This window comes from Neofelis nebulosa, chromosome 7 (genome assembly GCF_028018385.1).
Source record: "Neofelis nebulosa isolate mNeoNeb1 chromosome 7, mNeoNeb1.pri, whole genome shotgun sequence".
NCBI lineage: Eukaryota > Metazoa > Chordata > Mammalia > Carnivora > Felidae > Neofelis > Neofelis nebulosa.
In genome coordinates, this window is record NC_080788.1 from 52776376 (window position 1) to 52794973 (window position 18598).

The 18598-nt window shown below is 47.3% G+C and overlaps 1 protein-coding gene across 4 annotated transcripts in view; it reads left to right on the plus strand.

The window, feature by feature from the left end:
* Positions 1–18598, plus strand: part of GNB5 (G protein subunit beta 5) — a 59964-nt gene that overhangs the window by 8253 nt on the left and 33113 nt on the right. Inside the window, exons 1-4 of one of the 4 annotated variants that reach the window (XM_058737708.1) lie at positions 1254–1356; positions 1610–1721; positions 13707–13843; positions 18113–18154. In XM_058737708.1, coding sequence (XP_058593691.1) covers positions 1610–1721; positions 13707–13843; positions 18113–18154 — 291 coding nt within the window. In that variant the 5' untranslated portion in view covers positions 1254–1356. Of the gene's footprint in view, positions 1–1253; positions 1357–1441; positions 1722–13706; positions 13844–18112; positions 18155–18598 lie in introns of those variants that run through there. The other 3 variants (XM_058737706.1, XM_058737707.1, XM_058737709.1) reach the window with 3 other exon arrangements.

Below are 18598 nucleotides of genomic sequence, written 5' to 3' on the forward strand. Positions count from 1 at the left end.
GGGAGGGGCAGAGAGAGGGAGACACAGAATCTGAAGCAGGCTCCAGGCTCCGAGCTGTCAGCACAGAGCCCAATGCGGGGCTCGAACTCACGAACCATGAGATCATGATCTGATCTGAAGTCAGATGCTCAACCGACTGAGCCACCCAGGCTACTTCCAACTTTCCTTTGATGAAGAGCCACCCAGGACAAGAAGTGGAAGGAGGGAAGGGTGAGCACAGCCACCAAAATCCTGTTTGGGAATGTTTGCTCTAGAATTTGTAACCTCGATCTGCCTTCCCATTTTGCATGTATAAACACACACACACACACACACACACACACACACACACACACACGCAAGGTCATGGAGGGGTAAAAGGGAGAAGCCATGGGTTGGGTCCTCCACACTGAAGTCTAGAGGCATGTAGCTGAATAGAGCCAGACTGCCTAGGTCCAAATCCTGCCTCTGCCTCTTTCTGGGAGTGTGACTCAAGCAAATCATTTACACTTTCCGTCCCTCAACTTCCTCATTTGTAAAATGGGGAGAATAGTATCCATTCAGGGTGACTGTTGTGGTTTATTAACGTAAAGTACTTGGAACAGCGCCTCGCATTGCAGAGGACTGGGAAAAAGAGATGCTTGAGCCTGCCTTAAAGTCACAAAATCTGCATCTTTGAGAGACTCCTAGGAACCTTCCATTCTAAGGTGGAGGAAGCTGCCTCAGAAATGACACAGCTGAGATCACTGAGTGTGTGTTCAAAAACGCTGGGTCTGGGCCCCTGAATACTAACCCCACCCCTGCCACCACCTCCTTTTGCTGACCCCAGGCCAGGCACTTAATTCTCTGCGTGAAAAAAAGAAAAGCAAAACCCAGAGTGTGCGGTCTTCATGGCGTACACTACAGCTTCTCAGAAGCCAAAACGAGTTTTATTTTTGCATATTTGAGTCAACAAAGGAGGAAAGTTTCCGGTTCGTTGGGGGCGGGTGGGGGACCAGGGCTACCCAGGATGAGGTGGGAATCAGTGGTGGGTGTGGACCGGGCCTCGTTGCCCTCCCCTTGCTCACCTACTCTGCAAGTAGCAGCCACTGCGCAGCCTATCCAGTCCCACGAGAGCTGATCGGTGCCAGGGAGGGGGCAGGTAGGAAGGCCGTGTCCCTGGGACTTCACCGGGTCCCAGGAGCCGGCAGTCCTGGATTGGAATCCCAGTTTGGTCCTTCACTACGAGCGTGTCCTCGGGCAAGTCACGTTATCGTCTCTGAGCCCCGGTTTTCCCACCGGTAAAAGGGGCACGACACTCCCTGCTTCTCCGGGTGTTGTGCGCTGCAGCGCCACCGCGGGCATCGCCCCGGGCACAGCGCCAGGCGCGCGCCGCAGGTGCCAGGGCGGGGGTGGGCGCGGAGGGGGCGCGGGTGTCCGCGGGCGAGGCGGGCGGAGAGGGGGGAGTCGACCGCGGCAGCCAGGCTCGCAGCCGCCCGCGTCAGCGCCGGAGGGCGGGGCCGCGCTCGGGGAGAAGGCGGCTGGAGCTGCGCCGGGGGCCGCTCCCGCCCGCTCGCCAGCCTGGCCTCCGCCGCCCGCTCACCCGCCGCCCCGCTCTCCGCTTCGCTCCCCGCCGCGTCCCGGCGCGAAGATGGCAACCGATGGGCTGCACGAGAACCAGACGCTGGCGTCGCTGAAGAGCGAGGCCGAGAGCCTCAAGGGCAAACTGGAGGAGGAGCGGGCCAAGCTGCACGACGTGGAGCGTGAGTGCGGGCCGGGGCGGGGGCTGCGCGCCGGTAGGCGGGCCGAAGAAACCAGACCGGCCCCCCGGGGGAGCGGGGTTGGGGGTGCAGGGCCGGGGGGCCGGAGCCAGGCCTCGCGCCCGGGATGGGCTCCCTGGTTCCCGGGCGCCGGTGAGGCGTGCTTTGCGGCCCGGAGCCCCCGGGTTGCGCGGCTGTGGGGCCCGAGCCGGGCGGACTTCGGAGGCGCCCGACACCTTGCAGAGCCCCCGCCTGCTTAGCGGAGGCGGTTCCGCCTCTGGGCGGGGGCGCCTGGTGGAAGCCGCCCCTGGTCGCTGCTCTACCCCGGTAGGGTCTTGAGATGAGTTCCCTCCATCGCCTTCCTGAGAGATGCGAACTGATGGCAGTCCTGCCCGAGCCGAGCAAGGTGGAGGAGGGGGTGGGGTGTCAGCGGTAGCCAGTGCAGCGAGCCCTGTGGGCGCGGCCTAGGGTAAACTCCTGTTTTGTTTTTTAATCATTTGGCTTTCTCCATCATTGTGTCTTTTCTCAGTTTTGCTTTTCCGAGGAACCAGACTCTTGAGTTAAAACCTCATTTTTTCCAATCTGCCCCCTTTCCTTGGGGATGGAGAACCGGGTGGGGGAAGGAAAGCAGAGGAGCTTACCAAATCCTACCATTTAGTTAGTTCACTTGAGGCTGTTTAAGAAGCTTTTGAAGGGATGCGGTGTGTTTGGCATAAACGAGCAACAGCAGTCTTAGGTAAACAACATACGTCTTGACCACTACCATAATTCAGAACCGGTTCTGTGATTTTTATGAGTGAGCAATTAAGTAGCCAGGTTAAATGGCTCTTGGCGGGATCCGCTTCCCTTTACTCTGTCAGATGGTTTGTCCTCGGCAGAGTTTGGGCTGAGGGCCAGGCTTGGGGAAGTGGCATTATCTGCTTATTTTTCAGCTCTGAGGATGGCATCTCCCCTTTGCTGAGCCCAGCCTCCCTATGGTACCCTCAGGCACACCTATACATCCTGCTCCTACACTTCCTATTTGGGGCCACCCCTTTAATATTTTGGAAAAGAAACATGGGGTTCATGCTGGGTTGTTAGCACCTGATTCCTTTCTTGATAGAAGCAGATGACCTGAATCGAGAGTGTGCTGTGGTTTTGTAAGGGCCTCCTTCGGAGACACGCTAAACCTCTATATCATTTAGGGATGTGTCCAGCTACAATTAACTACAGACCCCAAATAAAGTAGCGAAACAAATTGGGAGCTGTTTTCCTCGTGTAACAGGAACAAGGGTAGGTGATCAACGACTTTGGTTTAGCAGCTCAGGGTGCCATCAGGGACCCACCCTCCAGTCTTTCTTCTCCACCACCCTGAGAACACTGGGATTTGCCGCCTGATTACAGTATGACCACCACAGCTCCAAACATCACCTCTGTATCCAGGGCCAGAAGAAGGGAGAAAGTGGTCACCAGCCTCTGTTTCTCCTTCTTACCAGGAAAGCAAAAGTTTTCCCCCAAATCTCCCTTCTTCCAACAGATTTTGTACTTTATTGGCCAGAAGTAGGTTACATTGCTACTGCAAGGGACCCTGGGAAAGAGAGAACTGAGCTGGGCACACATCCCCAAACAACGTTGGGTTTCTGTTATCAGGAAGCAGTAGGGAATGGAAATTGGGAGGCATTGGACAAAGTCTGCCTCATTTCACTCTGCAAATTCCTACATTCTGCAGGTGCTATCGATGATGCTGTATGTGTGGTGTTAGTGCCCCTGAGGTAGGTCATCTGACTTCTGCATTTTACAGAGGAGCAAACTGAGGCACGGCAGGGTGAAAGGACTTGCCAGAGGACTGCAGTCAGTCGGTGGTGGGACCAGGATTCCAGCCCAGACAGTCAGAACTCCAGCCCAACCTCGCTTCAGCTTTTTGCCCAACTACTTTGGGCTCTGTGCAGAGATTCTCCAGAAACTCTCTTGATCAACAGTGAAGACATCCCACTGGGAACCTGTTAGCCTTTTCTGTGACTTGGGAAATGACCTTAAGGCAGAGAGATAGTCAAGGTAGTTTTTCAGCATAGTCCCCTGTCCTGCCAAGGATGCAGTACCCTCAGAAGCCAACTTTTGGACCCACAGTGGAAAGATCTATCCCCACCTGCATGTAAGTCAGAATTTTGGAGTTGAAAAGACCAGAAGTCATATGGCCATGTTCCCCTTTATTCCCCCTGCAGCCTCCAGACCACTTCTCCTCTACTCCTGTATAGAACCTTTGCTCCTTTGAAGCTCCTGTCATTCAACTGACATCTGTTTTCCCCTTCTCCATGCTGCTGTCTCCTGACCTCCCAGCCAGGCTGCCTCATTTCTTAAGGAAATTTGGCACATGGCTTGAGCCTTCTTTTTGACCTCAGCCCTGCCCCATCCCTGATATCTTCGGGGTTCCCAAGGGTGACTGTCCTAACCCACTGGCCTCTCTCTCCATCACAGTCTCCTGGATCCCTTTGGTCCTCAGAGCTACACCTCCTCTTCTGACCAGTCTCCCCTCCCCCCAGAGAGCTTCATGATCTAGGATCACTGGGCTCTTCTCTCTTCCAATCTCTCAACCTCTTACTGAGCCTGTCATTCTTACATTTTGGTGTTGTTATATAGATGGCCCTGTAGCCCCTACCCCAGCTTTTCAGGCCACAAGGTAAGATGGCCAAGTCGTCCTGGTTTGCCTGGGACTCTCAGTTTTAAAATGGAAGGTCCTGCATTCTGGAAAACCCTTTAGTCCTGGGCAAACTGGGACAGTTGATCAGCCTTCTGTTAGCTCTGACTTGCCCAAATTCTTGCCTAAAAACAACAAAATAATAGAGCATGAACTTGGAGGAAAAGCAAACTCTGCCCAACTCCAGACCCTCACTTCTTCAGCTCCCCTCCCTTTGACCCTCAGACCAGCATCCATACTGTTGAGCCCTCTTCCGTGAATCAGACCCTTGGCTAACATTAAATAGAGGAAGTGGCTGATATGGGTGGCCCAAGGGGAAGCCTGCCTACATCAAACTCCATAGCCCCAGGCCCAGCGCCCTTGCCTTTCCCCATATTCCTCCAAAGCTTCCTCCTTCTCCGTACATGTTTTCCCCTTATTACCGTCAGCTTACCTTCTGCCATGGGTAAGTGCTCCCTTTCTTGATTATAAGACATTTTAGAATCATGAGATATAATATATAGCTTGTATTAGTTTCCTATTGATGTTGTACAAATTTCCACAAACATAGGTACTTAAAGCAACATAATTTATTCTTTTACAGTTCTGGAAGTCAGAAGTCTAACTGGGTTAGCAGGGCTTTATTCCTTCTGGAAGCTTTAGGGAAGAGTCCCTTCCTGGCCTTGTCCAGCTTCTAGAGGCCACCTGTAGTCCTTGGCTTGTGACCCCACATCCTCTAACCTCCTTTCTCTCATCACATCTTGACTCTGATCTCCCTGCCTCCCTCTTACAAGGACCCTTGTGATTACAGTGGGCCCACCTATATAAACTGGGATAATCATCCTCTCTCAAGATCCTTAATCACATCTCAGAACCCCTTCTGCCATGTAAGGTAACATAGTCACAGGTTCCATGGATTAGGACATAGACATCTTTGGAGGTCTTACCACACAACTCTCAAAACTAGAAGGGTCACCTGCTTCAGCCTCAGTCCTAAAGGCACAAAAAGTTTTCTTCTCCTCCCTGTCACCTGTATGGATGAGACCACTGAGATCCAGGGAAGGATTATATTCCTTTAGCTGCCCTAAGGTTCTGCAGCTACTCTAAGGGAGAATGGGGAGCAGACGCCAGGGTTCAGGCTCCTAGGTATAGCTCTCCTCCTCACCCTGCCAGGCCATCACTCAGACAGTTGTGATTTACATTAAAAAGACACACACACACACACAAAAAGCGGTGGGGGCGGGGCAGGCACCTAGATGGCTCAGTCAGTTAAGCATCTGACTTTGGCTCAGGTCATGATCTTGCAGTCCGTGGGTTCAAGCCCTGTGTCTGGCTCTGTGCTGACAGCTCAGAGCCTGGTGCCTGCTTTGGATTCTGTGTGTCCCTCTCTCTCTGCCCCTCCCCTGCTGACAACTCTGTCTCTCTCTCTCAAAAATAAATAAACATTAAAAAAAATTTTTTTGAGGAAAAAATATGCATGTATGAAAAGGTTTCAGTATTCAATTTTAAAAAGTCGTAAACAGTATATATAACATGATCTCATTAGCTTAAACAAGAGATGCTTGTGTTATGCGTTGACTTTGTGGCAGGTTACACAAGAAACTGTTATCTCTAGAGAAGGCCAGGGGAGGAAGGGAAGTAGAGGTATTTTTCACTTTATACCCATCTGTGCATTTACTGTGTGTATAATAAAAAATGAGTACTGGAACAGGAGTCAACATCAAGAAAAAGAAAAGAGAGTTCAACTTTAAAGAGTCCTTAACTTGAAATTAAACTGAAGAATGATCTGGAAAAGAGGCTGCAAGCAGAGCAGGAGGCATGCTGTGTTTATTTCAGCTACCCTGTCCCGGCAGCCTCCTGGGGCTGAGGGGGGCTTCTTCCAGATTCCCAGCTTCCTTGGTCGCGGATTCTCATCTTGTCTAGGAACGAACAACTCAAAGATTTCTGTAATTTCTTTGAATACAAATCCAGATGACATTTGGGCAAATCTTAGGACTTATCATCAGATGCTACTCACTTTTCTATCTGTTCTAAATGTAACTTTGTGAAAGGCTTTACTGTCAAAGATTATTATTATGGCTGGAGCCTTGGACTCTTCTGATTTTATGGTGTAGGGAGAAATCTAGGAAAACTAAATTTCTGGATTAGTCTGAAACAAATGTGTTGGCTGACTTTTTCCACGTTCTAAGGAAAACTACTGTGTCCTGAGGCTAGAAGTGAGTTTCAAGCTAATCCTCTCCCTGCTGCTCTTCCACCCACTGCCCGCAGCCATGAGAGGCTTTCATTGCGTCTCCCTTTGCTTTGGCTCTGCGTTCCTAATTGCACACAAGCTAGCTAACATAAGTGTCTCCAGGGTACCATCGTAATAAACGAATGCCCACTGCCACATATTTAGAAATATAGAAGACAACAAGCCATTTATAACCCCACCATCCAGAGACAGCCACTTATAACATTTTGGTGTATTTCATAGCTTATGATTTTATGCTTGCCTATATATTTGTGAGCATATTTGGGATTGTACTAGATTTAGAGTTTGAGCCTAGTTTTAATCTAACACAATGGATTAAAATGCCCCCCATGTCATTTTAATGTTATTTTTAATGTAAATATTTTGAAATAATTGTACGGAACCATGTAGGACTCCATCTGAAAGATGGTGCCATAGCTTAGACTTTCCAGTTTCTAATTAGGGAATTCTGGGGAGGTTTTTTTCTGTGTGTAGCTAATGGATGTTTTGGAGCAATTCCAAAATCTCAAGCACAAGTGAGGAAATGTGATTGCAGATATTTTCCTACCATCCCAGTGTTTAAGGATTTTGTTTATATCCCACCTCATTCGATCCTGAGGTAAATTCAGGTGGAATGCTTTTTTAAATTGTTTTACCTGTATTGTTTTTTAATTGAAATATAGTTGACACACAGTGTTACATTGGTTTCAGGTGTACAACATAGTGATTCTACAACTCTATAGGTTATGCTGTGCTCACCGCAATTGTGTGACCATCTGTCACCATACAATGGTATTACGATATCATCGACTATGTTCCCTATGCTCTTATCCCCCTTTATCCCCATGACTTACTCATTCCATACCTGGAAGCCTGTGCTTCTCACTCCTCTTCACCCACTTTGCCCATCCCCCCACTCACCTCCCCTCTGGCAACCATCAATCTGTTCTCTGTATTTATGGGTCTACTTCTGCTTTTCATTTGTTTGTTTTGTTTCTTAAATTCCACATATAACTGAAATTATAGGGTATTTGTCTTTATGTCTCTGACTTACCTCACTTAGCATAACACTCTCTAGGTCCATCCATGTTGTAAATGATATCACCCTTTTTTATGAGAAGTGTTTCATTGTGTGTGGGTGTATAGATACACCACATATTTATCCATTCATCTATCGATGGACACTTGGGTTGCATAATGAGTTTTTTAGAATTAGCTTTGGATAATTTTTCATTTTTAAAAAAAAATTTTTTTTAATTTATTCATTTTTGAGAGACAGAGAGACAGATTGTGAGCAGGGGAGAGACAGAGAGAGAGAGGAGAAGACACAGAATCCAAAGCAGGCCCCAGGCTCTAAGCTGTCAGCACAGAGCCCGACGCTGAGCTGAACCCATGAACCGCAAGATCAGGACCAGAGCTGAAGTCAGACACTTAACTGACTAAGCCACCCAGGCACCCCAGATAATTTTTCATCTTTGATTCCTTAGATCTTCTACCAAATCGTGGCCATCAAAAGACTGTATATTGGTGCCAAATTTGGAAAGTGGTTCAAGATCATTTTTTAAATGGTTCTGTTTTTCTACTGAAGATGTCTCACTTGTCTTTGAACTTATCTAATGTATTACCAGTCATTTCCACAATGTTCATGTTCAGGAAAACTTTAGATCTTGTCTGTGCTTGGGTCGCTTTTTTCATGGCCTTTTGGAATGATGAAAAGGACCCTGATGCATGTTTTCACTTTACGAATTTATGTTGTTTGGATTTTCATGAACAGACTTGCACACTATACATTTTACTTTAGGTTCACATGTGCGACAGATTATAAAATAAATAGCAAAATATTCCCTGAAAGTTGACAGGAAGCCACATCTTCATGAAAAATTCATCTTTGCTTGAAACCAGAATTACAGATTATTTCCAGGGCCCCATCCAGATAAACTCTTACCACCCTCGTTTTACAGAGGAGGGCACAGGCTCAGAGGAGACATTTGTTTCCACTAATTTATAAATTGTGCCTTTCCCTCAGGCCTCACTTTCCTTTTCTGAGAAGTGAGTGGATCAGGGCAACTCACTTACCTTGGGGGCCAGTGGGCGAGAAGTGTGCTGAGTACAAATGCTCCTGAGCCTGGCATCCTCCCTCCCCCATTCACCAGCTCAGCTCAGCTCAGCTCTGGCTACTTTCTGCCTTGGGCTTCTAGTAAGGTTTTTGTCTGTGAGGGAAGGTAGAGGCTGACGGGAAGAGGAGCTGATGGCAGCTGAAAACCCCTGCTTCATGCACTTGCCAAACCTCAGGGTGCCCGGGATTGGTGCTCAGCCTGACTTGTTGAGTTCCTAAGTTCTCTTCTGTTTCTAAATTTGCATCAGTCTCCCAGAGCCAGGATGAGGATGCACTTCTTGATTCCCGGACTAGAGTCCCTAACGTGGATCCGTTGCTCTAGTTACATCAGGAAGTAGAGGGATCCAAGTTGGGGGTGTCTCCTAGACTAAGAAGCCAGTGTCACCACCTCACTTTGGCCTTGATTTTCTACAGTATTAGAGCCACGTGCCCAGAACTTATGCCACTACAGGAGGTGTTTTCTGTTCATAGGGGTCTGAATGCTTGTACATGACGTCCTTAGCCTCTCTGAGCTTCCCCTTCCTTCTTTGTAGAAATAAGGGTTAGCCTGGGTCCTCAGGCTGTGTGTAAGGCCCTCAGCCCAGTGCCTGTCCCCCAGGAAATGTGCACAAAATGGTAGATATTGGCAGTATGCATTGAAATCCTCTAAAAATGTGTTATACCTTTGACTCAGCAATGCTATGAATTGGCATTTATCTAAGGAGGTAATTAATGCAATGCAAAGGTATCCAGGCAGCCCTAGAACAAAGTGTCTTCCAGTAGGGAATTTTAGCGTTGTGGTATATTCAGTGGAATGTCATGTAGTCATTTAAAGTGACAGATAATTATATTTGACATAGACAACCATAAATGAAAAAACTCGTCCCCAAAATTGTATGTGAAGTGTAGTCTGCACACACACACTCATGTGTACACGTGTGCAGAGAAAAGGCTTGGAAGGATATAGACCACATGTTTAGAATGGTCAGGCTAGGCAGGACTGTAAGTGATCGTGTTTCTATTTTCTGGTTACTTTCAATGGGTGTGCATTCTCTTCTATAATTATATTAAAATAAATCAAGAAAAAACCTTCTCCCTATCCCTAACCTCCTCTTTTCACTCTCTCATTCTTTCTTATCCCAAACGTGAAAGTCTCTGTGGCCCTTCCATTTCAGAAGCCCCCCCACCTCCTCCAGGTTATGTTGTTTCCACTTTTCAAGTCCCCAGCCCCTAGTACCCTGACTCTCCATCTTTGGTTTCTGGCCTGCCAGACACCTATTAGGCACTTTAGTTCACTTCCCCCATTAAAACTCAGAACACCCCCGTGGATTAGTTCACTGTCTTCCATTTTACTGAATGAGAAACAGATATAAAGAAGCTAGCTTCCTCCCTTCCCTTTCCTTACCCCAACTCTTATGGATCCTTCAAAACCAGGTACCTGTGACATCTCCTTCTGATGGCACACCTGCCAGCAGTCAGCCATGTTACCCTCGGCTCCCCGACACCTCTGTGACCACACTGCCGTGGTGATATGTGTGCAGGCCTGTCTTCCCCCTGCACACTGTGAGCTCCATAAGAGCAGGGACTGTCTTATTCTTTTCTGTACCCATGCATCCGGCATAGTTCTTGGCACACAGTAGGGGCTCTGGAGATGTCATTTGAAAAGCTGTAACTCTTTAACAGATGTGAGATTTGCCAGATAGAAACAGGATGAGTGGGTATGGGATGGAAAAATGCAATGAGAAAAAATAATTAATAGCTGGGATGTGGTCAGATTCCCATTATGTAAGAAGGGCCCTATATGGGTGGGGTGAGCCATCTTTTTAATTAATTTTTTTTTTATTTTTGTGAGAGGGCCATTAAATAGCTGTGGTCTTCCTAATGCACAGTGAGGAAAACAGCAAGAATATCGATGTGAAGTGTCAAAGTAAAACACTAAATAATCTATACTCACAACTCTGAGCTGGTACAGACATGTCAAAGGCCTGTAAGAATTTAGAAAATTCACTCTGTTTTTAAACATATTAAACAATATGTTTTAAAGAATGCATCAGTAAAAAACTAATGTGCTGTTTGTGGCAATAAAGAATGCAGTGTCTCAGCAGAAGTTATAGCATAATAATTGTATATTCAGGTATACTTTTTTTTAAGATTTTATTTTTAGGTAATCTCTCCACCTAATGTAGGGCTCTAGCTTACATCAAGAGTGGCCCGCTCCACCGACTGAGCCAGCCAGGTGCTTCTCATGTAGTTTTATAGTTAAACCAGTATTTTTTATAGTCTGAGTTTTCACAGAGACTTTTAACTTGTTCACACGTTTGTTCTTTTATCACAAAGAAATGGGGCAACTACATGAAACCAAGACTTCTTGGAGAAGTGGCTGATTCCAAGGCCAGAGCAGGGAAAGAACCTGAGTCTGTAATAAGAAGTGCTCAGGGGAAAAAAAAAAAAGAGGTTACAGTAGGAGAGAGCCAAAGCATAAGAGACTTTTAAAAACTGAGAACAGGGGCGCCTGGGTGGCGCAGTCGGTTAAGTGTCCGACTTCAGCCAGGTCACGATCTCGCGGTCCGGTCCATGAGTTCGAACCCCACATCAGGCTCTGGGCTGATGGCTCGGAGCCTGGAGCCTGTTTCCGATTCTGTGTCTCCCTCTCTCTCTGCCCCTCCCCTGTTCATGCTCTGTCTCTCTCTGTCCCAAAAATAAAAATAAAAAAACGTTGAAAAAAAAATTTAAAAAAATAAAAAATAAAAAATAAAAACTGAGAACAAACCGAGGGCTGATGGGGGTGGGAGGGAAGGGAGGATGGGTGATGGGCATTGAGGAGGGCACCTGTTGGGATGAGCACTGGGTGTTGTATGGAAACCAATTTGACAATAAATTTCATATATTAAAAAAAAAAAAAGTGCTCAGGGAATGTTGGGGACGTGTTGGAAGGTCATGGGAGCTTGCTTGATGGGGCCCCTTCTGAGCAAATCAGGCACTGGATGAGCATCAAAATAAATAATTCTTACAGTAAGAATCCATGAGTCCATCTAATATACATGGGTGAATAAATACATTGGAGGGGAGGGAAAACTCCTTTTATTAGAAAGCCAACTAAAAAAAACAAAAAACAGAAGGAATGATGGAATTAGGAAAACCTTGCGAACTATCGTAATAAACCATTCAGGCAAGAATCATTAACAGATGTTAAAACTAGAGTTTGAAGAGTGACTGGGTATTTATATAGTCTCAAAGTACATCTCCACAGGATGCTTCTTCATGATAAAAGGCAAAATGGTAACTTTCCAGTGAAGAAACTGGCAGACACCATCTTAACCAAATGGTCAGCGTGAACAGTGCTGGTGATGGTGAACTAATGGACAACAGGTGCCTCCTGACCAGGCACACCGGCAGGAGCTCCTCAGTCTCTGGTGTTCCTGCCAGACACATATTACCGGAATCTAATCTTGAGGAAGCAGGAGACAAGCCCAAACTGGGAAAGTAAGTCAGGAGACTAAAGAAACATGACATCTGAGTACAGCACATGATCTTGGGTTTTCTTCTGCAGTAAAGTTATTATTGAGACAATGGAGAGTCTCTCAGTAAGGTCCATACATCAGATGTAGTATTGTTTCAGTGTTACTTTTCTGACTTTGATAATATACTGTGGTTATGTAAGAAAGTGCCTTGTTTTTAGGAGATACACAGTGCAGTGTTTAGAGAGAAGGAAGGGAGAGCCAGCCAGGGAGGGTGGGTTTCTGAGAAGGGCTCTGTTGTCACTGCTTGAACTACAGTCCAGTCTGGCCCTCCCTGCCCGGGTTTCCCACAAGGAGGTGGCATTTCCCCCTCAAGTTCTAGCAGCTCCTGGGAAGGAAGAGGGCCAGCCCCCTGGCCTCACATCACCCACGTCACTCTGCTATGCTAAGACACCACACCTTTCCTCGGGCCATCCCTTGCCTCAAATGCCCCCTTCCCTGCTTCTCACCTGCCTGGGGAAATGCCCTGCTGGGAGGTTTGGAGGAAGGAGAAGTGGAGAGGGGGTCAGGAGCCCCAGTTTTCCTTCTGGCACAGCCTCCAACCACAAGGGCAGTGGCACTGCACAAGGGGGAGAAGCCATGGGATCCCCCATCCTCAGTTTCCTCACCTCTGGATGCAGGGCCTGGACTAGATGGTACCTTTGTGGGAACTTGGCTCCTAGTGACACCCCACAGTGATAGCCTCTGAGATAAGCGCCTTGAAAGCTCTATTTGCTTCAAGAAAGAGGCCACGGTCCCAGCACCTGAGAGATTCCTTTTTGAAGCTCCTCCCTTGTGTTGGTTCCTTCTCTAGGTCATGTGTTCAGACTTCTAGAATATTGCTCTCTACTGACACTGCAAGTTTTCAGTAAACCCATGGCTGTACCGGTGGCTCCCTTATTCATTCTTGCCTGCAGCACATGAATGGAGCACCCACACATCCCAGGCCTGTGCTAGGCAAGAGGGGGAGGGGGGGTGGTCATTTAGGAGTCACGGTGCCTACTGGCACCTCATAGGACAGTTTTTGTAAAGTCACTTTTCCTTGTGACTGGAAAGGTAGGTGAAAGAACCGGAAACCCCAGAGTCACTCCCAGTTAGTTGTATGAACTTAGCCAAAGAACCCTTGTAAGCCTCAGTCTCCTCACCTGTTAAAGGGGGACAGTGATCTCATTCTGATGCTGCCCTGCCTACCTCGCAGAGCTGTCACCCTTCAGTGGGAGAATTATGTATAGTAGAAGGTATATAGTCTGTAGATATGAGGCAGTCTTGTTGATCCCTCAGCACACAGAGATGGAAATGCTTTGAAAAATGTAGGGTATTAAACACAAAGACAGAACAACAGTGTTGTCTCTACCCTCCACTGAGCTCAAAAGAGAGCGTTGTGAAGGCATTATAGTAAAGAACAGGAGAATCAAGCTGTGGCCACAGAGAAAGACCAGTGTCATCCCTTTGCCAGCATATGGCTCAGAATCTGGTCCTGGGTAACAGAACTGATTGTTGCCTGTCCTTCTAGTACACCAGGTTGCGGAGCGGGTGGAGGCCCTGGGGCAGTTTGTCATGAAGACCAGAAGGACCCTCAAAGGCCATGGGAACAAAGTTCTCTGCATGGACTGGTGCAAAGATAAGAGAAGGATCGTGAGCTCATCCCAGGTACGTGGCACCTGCTATTTGATGGTGAGCATGCGTCTGACTTTATAGCAAAAGAAGAGAGCTTTCCTTTTCAAGAAACCCTTCCTGATCTCTAGGACTCCGTTTATTCTCCGCAGGACATGAGTTAGCATAGTTAAGAATTCTCTTGCATACTGTAGAATGCCATTCATTTGGGTAGATTTGGAATTGGTAATAACTGAGACATGAACTGTATTTGACAAACCACTCAAAATTGTTTCTTCCTGAGCATATTTCAGGGTCTCATTTGTAAATGAAACCCTTTTTTAGATAGAGGGTTTTTTTCCCCTCAAGTTGGGGACATAAGTGCTTATGGGTTCTTTCACTTTAAGAGTTCAGCAATTTCTATGCCCTAAAGGACAATTTTTTTTTAATGTTTCTTCATCTGAGAGAGAGAAAGAGAGAGAGAGAGAACGACTCGGGGAGGGGCAGAGAGAGAGGGAGACACAGAATCTGAAGCAGGCTCTAGGCTCTGAGCTGTCAGCACAGAGCCCGATGCGGGGCTTGAACTCATGAACCATGAGATGATGACCTGAGCCGAAGTCGGACGCTTAACTGACCGAGCCACCCAGGCACCCCTAAAGAACAAATTTAAGATACATTTTTGGAAAGGATATTTTTTTCATTCATTCTATCTCATTGACATAGTTTATTTTATATCTTATGTATTAGTGTTATCTAGTGCTGTATAACAAGTTACCCCCAAATTTAGCAACTTAAAACAAATATTTATTATGGTTTCTGAGAGTCAGGAATCTGGAGCAGCTTATCTGGGTGGTTCTGGCTCAGGATCTCTGATGAGGTCACAGTCAAGATGCTTGTCAGGGCTGTGATCGTGGCACAGCTCCACTGAGGCAGAAATTCCCTTCCAAAATGGCTCATTGGCTGGACGCCCTAGTTCCTCACCATATGGAACTTTCCATAGGGCTGCGTACAACACAGTAGCTGGCGTTCCCCAGAGTGCTAGAGGGAGATGGGGCAGAAGCCATGCTGTCTTTTATGAGCTGGCCTCAAAAGTGACTTTCCATCACTTCTGCTATATTCCAGTGGTCACACGGACCAACCCTAATATAATGCGGGAGGGACCTATACAAAAGTATGACTATCAGGAGGCTGCTTATCACTGCCTGGTACTTTTTATGTCTATTTTGATGTAACACGCATTGAATATAAAACTGTAAACTGAAGTCATTTATTTTTATGGCCAGTTTGGGCTTCTCCCTATCCCTGCCTTCAGCCCAGCTTTTCCAAAGGACAATTTGGGGGTTTTTTTAATTGCCCTTTTAAGTATAAAAACTATACATATTCTAGGGGTGCCTGGGTGGCTCAGTCGGTTGTGTCCAACTTCGGCTCAGGTCACAATCTTGCCATCCGTGATTTCAAGCCCGGCTTTGGGAGGCTGTGCTGATAGCTCACAACCTGGAACCTGCCTTGGATTCTGTGTCTTCTTCTCTCTCTCTCTCTGCCCCTCCCCACTCACACTCTGTCTGTCTGTCTCTCTCAAAAATAAATAAAACATTAAAAACATATACATGTTCTTGGGGCGCCTGGGTGGCGCAGTCGGTTAAGCGTCCGACTTCAGCCAGGTCACGATCTCGCGGTCCGTGAGTTCGAGCCCCGCGTCAGGCTCTGGGCTGATGGCTCGGAGCCTGGAGCCTGTTTCCGATTCTGCGTCTCCCTCTCTCTCTGCCCCTCCCCCGTTCACGCTCTGTCTCTCTCTGTCCCAAAAATAAATAAAAAAACGTTGAAAAAAAATAAAAACATATACATGTTCTAAATAATCCACACACTCTAACATCTATGTCAGGTTGTATTTGATAAGAACAGGTCGTAATGAATCTATATTACCTACAGGTCTAGTATGTCACGTACTTGCTTTCTTTTACGTTCACAAAAAAAGTTATCCCTTAAGTATTCTACCACATTTTTAAAAACGCTGAAAAAGAGAACAAAGAAAAGGTTTTACTTCCACCACCCAGTCCCAGCCATTATTACTATTTTAGAGCATTTCTTTCTCAACTTTTTTTCACAAAGTGGTTATCAAGATATACATGTTGCTACCTAGCCTTTTTGACTTTTTTTTTTACCCCTAGAAGTGTAATATATGTTGGATTCTCTGTCACTCAAATACTGTCCTTAGGGAGGAGGTACACTGCTGACGTGCTCCATCCATCCACCTCTGCTGCAGAGAAACTAGAAGCCGGGTGGGTGTGGGAGGAAGCTGGAAACAGCAGGAATGTTCTGGAGCAGACAGAGTGACTCAGAGCAGCCCTGTTCCCTTGAAGGCAGGAGATTAATCAGCCTGACTGCGTGGGTTCGGGTTTAGGGTGGAGGCTGTCTCTCTAGGTATGTGGTCCCCTGGTGTATAAATCCGTGCTTGTGGAGCAGCCCGCATTTGGTTTTATGACTGATTTTAGCCTCTTGGGTTCCTTTTTCTCTCCAGAGCACATAGTAGGTGGGTGGTGGGGACAGGCAGGCAGGCAGTGAGGTGGAGGAAGCCACCGAAGGGAACGCCAATTTGGAGAATACACTGAGTCCGTCCAAACGCTCCCCCCACCCCCGCCGGCCCCATGCAGCATGTGGAGCTACAGGTGTGGAGGACCCCAAGGTCTGGAGCCCCTTATCTCTTCTCTGCTCTGTTACCTAATCTACCCCATACGTTGTGCTCAGGGGTTTAGTCAGAGAAGTCAGACTAGAAGAACCAATGTGCTTAGGAGTTTTGAAAGGTCCCAAAATGCCTACTTTGACCTTGTTTCTGGGCACTTTGGCCACACGCAGCAGGAATATGGAAATCTTCCAGTAGATCATACAAAGCATCAAAAAGGCTAGGTAGCAACATATATCTTGATAACCACTTTGTTAAAAAAAAAAAAAAAGTCAAGAAAGAATGCTCCAAAATAGTAATGGCTGGGACTGAATGGTGGAAGTAAAACAATTTCTTTGTTCTCTTTTTCAGCGTTTTTTTAAAATGTGGTAGAAAACTTAAGGGATAACTTTTTTTATGAATGTAAAAGAAAGCAAGTACATGACATACTAGACTTGTAGGTAATATAGGAGATTAATTATGACCTGTTCTTGTCAAATACAACCTGACATAGATGTTAGAGTGTGTGGATTATTTAGAACACGTGTATGTTTTTAATGTTTTTATTTATTTTTGAGAGAGACACACAGAGTGTGAGTGGGGGACAGGCAGAGAGAGAGAAGGAGACACAGAATCCAAAGCAGTGTCACTTTGGATAATCAGACCTTACCTGTGCCCCTAAGCAGCATCTCTTCCCCCGCCCTCGCCTCATTCGTCAGATTTGGCTCCAAATGGCTTGAATGATTGCAAAAACCAAGCCTGCCGTGGATGCTGCAGACTCGCCATCCCAGAGGGTGTGTGGGGGACCCATGTGCTGAAGGAGTCAGCACAGCCGTCCTCTTCGCTGTTGGGCAGAGCCTGGGGGCCCAGAGGAGCCACACACCAGATGCTGGGCCGGTGACTGCATTGTAGGGACCAGGGCTTATGTGGTCTATCCCCAGTGGGTTTGTATGACAAATAGATGACCTAATGGTGACTCCCCACAGCCCCAGTGTGGGCTGCAGCAGTGGTGACAGTGAACTTGGCCCCAGCCCAGAACACACCCTGACAGGGAGTGCTCTCTTTGCAGAACAGCTGCCCACAGGGGATCCCCACCATGATGGACTTGTTCTCAGCATAGGTGCAACATGTCAGAGTGGCAACGTTACACTGATCTCAGGCCAGCGCAGCTCCGAGAAGTGGGTCAGGAATGAGGGTGGGGCTCTGACCCGTCCCTACAGGGAGCACAGCACACAGGAGCCAGGATGGCTAGTGGAGGTGGTGAGGGAGAAAGCAATAGTCCATTCATTGCCTGTCAGGTACCTAGAGGTCGTTTCAGGTTTGTCTTACGCCTGTATTGCTTTCTGACAGGGTATGGTGCATGATGGCCATGTACCAACAGTTTGTGCTTGGTTTCTAAATAGTATAACAGAAGTCTCCGAGCATTGCTTTTGTCTTTGTATCTGTACAAGGAGTATAACGTTGAGAACTGAGCCTTTAATCAGGCTGGACAGTTGAGCCCCATATTCGCTCCCCTTTTGTTCAAGGATAGATCTTATTACCCAGATACTCACTCTGGCTTTCTCCTGCACACTGTCCCGCCAGACACAGCTTTTATGAACAATTCTCGGTACTTCCCTGTAAGGACTGGCTGACAACTCCTGAGCTATTTACTCTTTTCCTTCCAGGATGGGAAGGTGATCGTGTGGGATTCCTTCACTACTAACAAGGTAAGATGTTGTCGCTGGCATGTTGAACAGCACCTCAGAACCACAGTCCTGGGTCCTCATCCCCTCCAGACACCCCCAGTCACAGTCATCCTTCTTCTCGGGTGCCTTTCTGGGGATGGAAACCCCACAAAAGCCCATCTGTATTCGGACAGCTCAGCAGCCCACAGCAAAATCCATTCCTCTGGAGAGCTAACACCCCTCATTGAGGCTGGAGCATGGAGAGCCACCAGATGGGGTGCTAGCAGTAAAACGGGAAAGGGCCTGGCTTGGAAAACTTGTCACATTCACACAGGCATGTATTGTTTTTCTTCTGAGGGATGGTAGGAGGTTCCCAAATCCCCAGGTTTCTCTCCCCTCTGTGTCTTTGACCAGACTCCGTACCACTGTGGACATGAGCAGGCAGTGGGCAGGGAAGCTGTGGCTGCAGGGGGTTGAACTGACTAT